The sequence below is a fragment of the Loa loa genome, assembly GCF_000183805.2.
Source record: "Loa loa unplaced genomic scaffold supercont3.161, whole genome shotgun sequence".
In the NCBI taxonomy this organism is placed as follows: Eukaryota; Metazoa; Nematoda; class Chromadorea; order Rhabditida; family Onchocercidae; genus Loa; species Loa loa.
The window spans coordinates 109,729-114,863 of NW_018108341.1; the positions used below are offsets into that span (position 1 = coordinate 109,729).

Sequence of the window (5,135 nt, forward strand, 5' to 3'; positions counted from 1 at the left end):
ATTATTATCATTATTATTATTATTACTATTAATTATTACTATAATGATACCATTATTAATTTTGCAATCAATACTATTATTCTTATTATCATTATTTCAGTTTAGCCTGCCACAAACGAAAATACAAAAAATGGCAATGGTTTTATTTTGTTTTTTTTTTTTTTGTTTACTGAAATATATCAGTCATCAATTATTTCAAAGAGAAAAAAAAAGAAAATTTGAAGCGATTTTGTTAGTATTTCACATCTCTCACACACATTCTTATCTTTTCAAATCTCTTAGTTTTGCCTTTTTTTTTCCAATTTTTCTTTTTTTGTTTTTGCACTCAAAAAAATAACTAACATTTTTGAAAAATTTTTTTTCTATTTCATTTAGAAAATGACGAAAAAAACTTTTGAAAGAATAAGAAGGGATGGGTTAATTCGAAATGAATTTACTTTAGAAATGAAATCATTTAGTAGCAAATAATACAAATGGAATAAATGTTTACGTAAGGTAAATATGACCAGGTAAATAGTAGGTAAATTGATAGATAGATAGATAGATAGTTGATACACATCCATCAAATGAATTATAATTACCGTTACAATGAGCTAGGTAAGAAAAAAAAAAGGGGAGAAAAAGAGGAGAAAAAACAATAACCTTTGACCTTTCCGAATTTTTTTTCCTTTTCTTTTTAATTACATTTGAATGATTGCATTATATAGTATAGCCTTACCTCAATAATATAAAATGATAGAATAAAATTAGTATAAACTAACTTATATCCAAATAAAACGTAATGTAATATTCTTAAAAATGTTATGCTATATCCATCCATTTGTATAATTTGATGAGAACTTTCATTCTTTGAAATGTCATTTGTCACGAAAACAAAAAAAAAAAGGGAAAAGAAAAAAAAAGTGTTTATAATTTTGAAATTAACGATTTGTTTTGCATTTTTTTACAAATTTTATGCAAATTAAACATTTAAATTATAAAAAAAAAAGTGAGGGACTTTGTTATATTTTCCGGTAAAAAAAAGCAAAAGTAATTTCTGCAAATTTTATTTTTAAATGAATAAAATTTGATGAGAAATTCTGGAAAGAAAGAAAAAAAAGGTAATATTAATATGCAAAAAAGGAAAAACATGAAGTTATCAATTAATTGAATTAATTTAACTATGACAAATTTCATTATCAATATCAAATTTATAACTATATAGTTTGAAATGATAATATTTATCGAGTTACAATTTCATACACTAAAAATGTTACATTCTTTTTTTTTTTTTTTTTTATTCTTTTTCAGCGTCATCTGTTGCTCTTGTAGAGTTCAGATAAGTGGCTAGCTTTTAATTAATTAGTCTGTAAATTTTGTCTAAAACTAATAATTAATGAATCTTATCATCCATTCATTTTCATTTCCATTTCCTCGAATTAAAGGCAGATGTAAAGCACATTTGTTGTTAACGAGGATATCCATTTTGTGACAACCGATTGATTGTATTACATTTTCCATTTAATTAATTTATGGTTTGAAATTGAAAATGAAATTGAAATGAATGAAAGTAAATCCATTAAGAAGTACTTGAATTAGGGATGAAAGTGGCATTGATTGGATTTTACAAAATGAAGGAAAAATTGAGGATAAAATAGGATAAGATAGAAAAGAGAATAAAATTTGAAATGAAATTCGAATAAAATAAATAAAAATAATGGAATATTCTAAAGGATGGAATAAATTATTTTTATGAAAAAAAAAAATTTCATTTTTGCATAATTCTTTGTCAAATCACTTTTTCTCATTTTCTTTTCTACCATAAATTTTTTAATTTTTATACCTTTTTATTTTTTATAATTATTTCATAAATTTTTTCAAATTTCAAAAGGAAGAAGAGGGAGAGAGAGCAAAAGAGAGATAATGATTTTTATTTTCATAAAATTTTATTTGAATTGCATCAATTAATTGTTATATAAGAAAGAGATAATAGCGGTATAATCTTTTGATTTAAATTAAAATTTATGAAATGTAATTTTCTTTTATAAGTAAAGATTTGATTTTATCATGAATAGATATATAAATTCATATTCTTATTAAGATAATTTCATTTTGGAATCTCATCAAACATCTAAAGCAAAATAAATTTTAAAAGGTCATTTGAGATTAAATGAAATGACGAAAAAAAAAAAGGGTAACCTTGACATGTCCTCCAATTTCTTCAATCTTCCATAAATTTCTTTCCTCCTCCCTCTTCCTCTTAGAAAAAAAAAAAAAACAAAAAAAAATTTAGGTTTTGGGAAAAAAAAGGTACATGCATATACATTAGTGATATAATTTTTAAAATATATTAAACAAAATTTTTTAAATTTACGAAATCAAATGATTGCGTAAAGGGACAAAAAAAAAATTCCAATTTAAAATTTCTTTTTATTTCCATTACAAATTAACACATAATATTTGAAATTTGAAATTTAAATTTTGAAATTTGCTCTTTTGTTTTTCATTTTTCATTTCAAATTTATAACATAATGTTTGAAATTTAGAATTTAAAATTTGAAATTTGCCCTTTTGTTTTTCATTTTTCATTTCAAATTTATAGCATAATGTTTCAGAAAGGTTTGCAGGAAGCTATTGATATAACGATCTTTTTTTTTTTTGAATGAATTTTATATTTTATACCGTACATTAAAAAAAAAAAATTTACGACATTCATTTTTTTTTTCTCTTCCGAAATAAATATTATTTTTTTTGTCTGAAAAAACATTTACAAAAAATGGGAAATTGTAGTAAAAAAAATCTTAGGAAAAGGTTACAAAATCAAAAATGAAAGACAGACAAACTTTAAGATTTTTGATAAAAATTAAAATTTTAAATTTTGAAAATGGAAATTTAAAAATTTTAAAATTTTTTTTCAGATGACTAAAGCATTACCATGTTGGTTGAAAATAGTAATAACATCACGAACATTGCATGAAAATGAATGGAAAAAATTTGATCGTTTTCTTGTTTTAAATATTGATGAAAATCCGGATGAATTAATTGATTTTATTCATGAAAAATTACCATTTATTGATTCAGATACTATCTTTGAATGTTGTCAGGTTAGTTAGACTTTTGATTTTCTCAGTAAATTCTCCGCATTTTTTAGATGAATTTTTTTTTTTGCCTTTCCAAAAGAAAATGTTATGATATGTTTAATATGCTTTTCATATCAAAAATTTCATTTACATCAATTTTTATGTTTAAAACATTCAATGAAAGTTATTTTAAATAATTTCAATAATTTGAATTAATAATTTTGATAATTTTAATAATTTAAATTAATTGTAAATGATATATTTCAGGGTTCATGGTTCTATGTTTCACAATATTCTCGTGCTTTAAAAGCAAATTTACTTACTTTACCATCAACTTCACGATCATCTAATAATGATTTAGTTACCATTTCACATGGTGACAATTTACTACCAAATGGTGTTTCGGCACTTTTAATGGCAATTGAATCGGAATTACCAACTCATTTAAATTTATATTTACGTTTAATAGCTTCAAGTCGTCGTCCACCAACTCGACAACGTCTTATTGCTGTTACAGTACTTACAGCAAGTCGTCCAGCAAATTTAGTCGAAGCTGATTTACGAGAATGTGAAGCAATTTTTGAATGTACTGATCCATTAATTCTAAGTGGTGCATGGCGTGAACGTTTCATGGATGATGAATGTGAAGAAGGTCATGCATTATGGGCGCAATTTATTCAACGAACGGGTTGTGATACATTACAAACACTTATTGAATTTGCATATCATTTAGCTCATTCTGGTGGTATGTTTAAAGAAAAAAAATTTAAAAAAAAAATTAAATTAAAATTCATCTTTATATTTCTTTTTAAATTTTTCTTAATCCTAATATTTATCGAGAAATAATTTATGCGATAGAATGAAAATGAATTCAATTTAATTAAAATTTCTTATTCAATTTTCATCTAATTTTAGTAATTTTTATTTGGCAATCAATAAGCGTTAAAATTTAAATTATGAAGGTTATTAAAAATTATAGTACTTTTCTTTTTTTTAAAAAATTATAATATTACACCAAATTTACAAAATTATGATTAAAATAATTTTTCAAATTAACAGAATCGATCATTTTTAAACTTTATGATCTGTGCTGCAAAGATAAGAAAAAAAGTTAAAATAGTTAATGGGAACTTTTCTGGTTAAAATGTAAGAAAAGATTAGAAATAATTAATTTAATTCAAATACTTGATTACTGGAATTAAAAAAATTTTATTTCTTCAAATATTTAGACATTTTTTAAAATATTATTTATAGAGAAACTTTTTTTTTAAAAAACATTTTAGAATTACATTATTTGGATCGAATTAGGATATTGCGTGAATTTGGTGCAGATATGATCGAGCTTAAATGTCCTGTATTTGATTATATGACAACTGATTTGTTAGTTAAAGCTGGTGCAATTATTTTGGATCATCGTCAACAAAAGGTATCATCTCACCTATCATATCATTATTATTATTGTTTCAGGAATCAATAAATCATATTTGGTCTTATTGTTTCCTTAATTAAATATCAGATTTTTTAATCCATTAAACTATTATTAATTTTCAATGAAAAATTTGCTCTAACAATTAGTCATTTTATCATTTACTATTATTATTACTATTAATATTATTATTACTATTATTATTATTATTATTATTATTATTATTATTATTATTATTATTATTATTATTATTATTATTATTATTATCATTATTGTTATTATCATTGTTATTATTATTATTATTATTATTATTATTATTATCATTATTATTATTCTTATTCATTATTATTATTTATTATTGTTATCTACTATTATTATTATTTGTTATTATTACTATCACTATTTATTATTATTATTTTATTATGATTTTTATTATTATGATTACTATAACTACATTATTATATTGTTATAATTTTGAAATTTTATTTTAAAAGCGAAATATATTTTGCACTGTTTGAAGTCTTTTAAATTGCTAAATTCTTCGAAACATTGAAATTAATTTCTAGTTTAATGTAAATTGAACAATTGATGAAGTGAATATTCCTCACCATTTCCTTTGATGAATTTGTTATTGTGTAAAGGAAAATGAT

The 5,135-nt window shown here is 21.9% G+C and overlaps 1 protein-coding gene across 1 annotated transcript in view; it reads left to right on the forward strand.

Annotated features, from left to right (window-relative positions):
- Positions 1 to 2,897: 2,897 nt before the first annotated feature.
- The window catches only part of LOAG_17958 (hypothetical protein), a gene marked incomplete at both ends in the record, with an annotated part of 4,936 nt that continues 2,698 nt past the window's right edge, over positions 2,898 to 5,135 (forward strand). The window contains 3 exons of the mRNA XM_020450626.1: positions 2,898 to 3,083; positions 3,327 to 3,804; positions 4,343 to 4,485. Coding sequence (XP_020305671.1) covers positions 2,898 to 3,083; positions 3,327 to 3,804; positions 4,343 to 4,485 — 807 coding nt within the window. The remainder of the gene's footprint in view (positions 3,084 to 3,326; positions 3,805 to 4,342; positions 4,486 to 5,135) is intronic.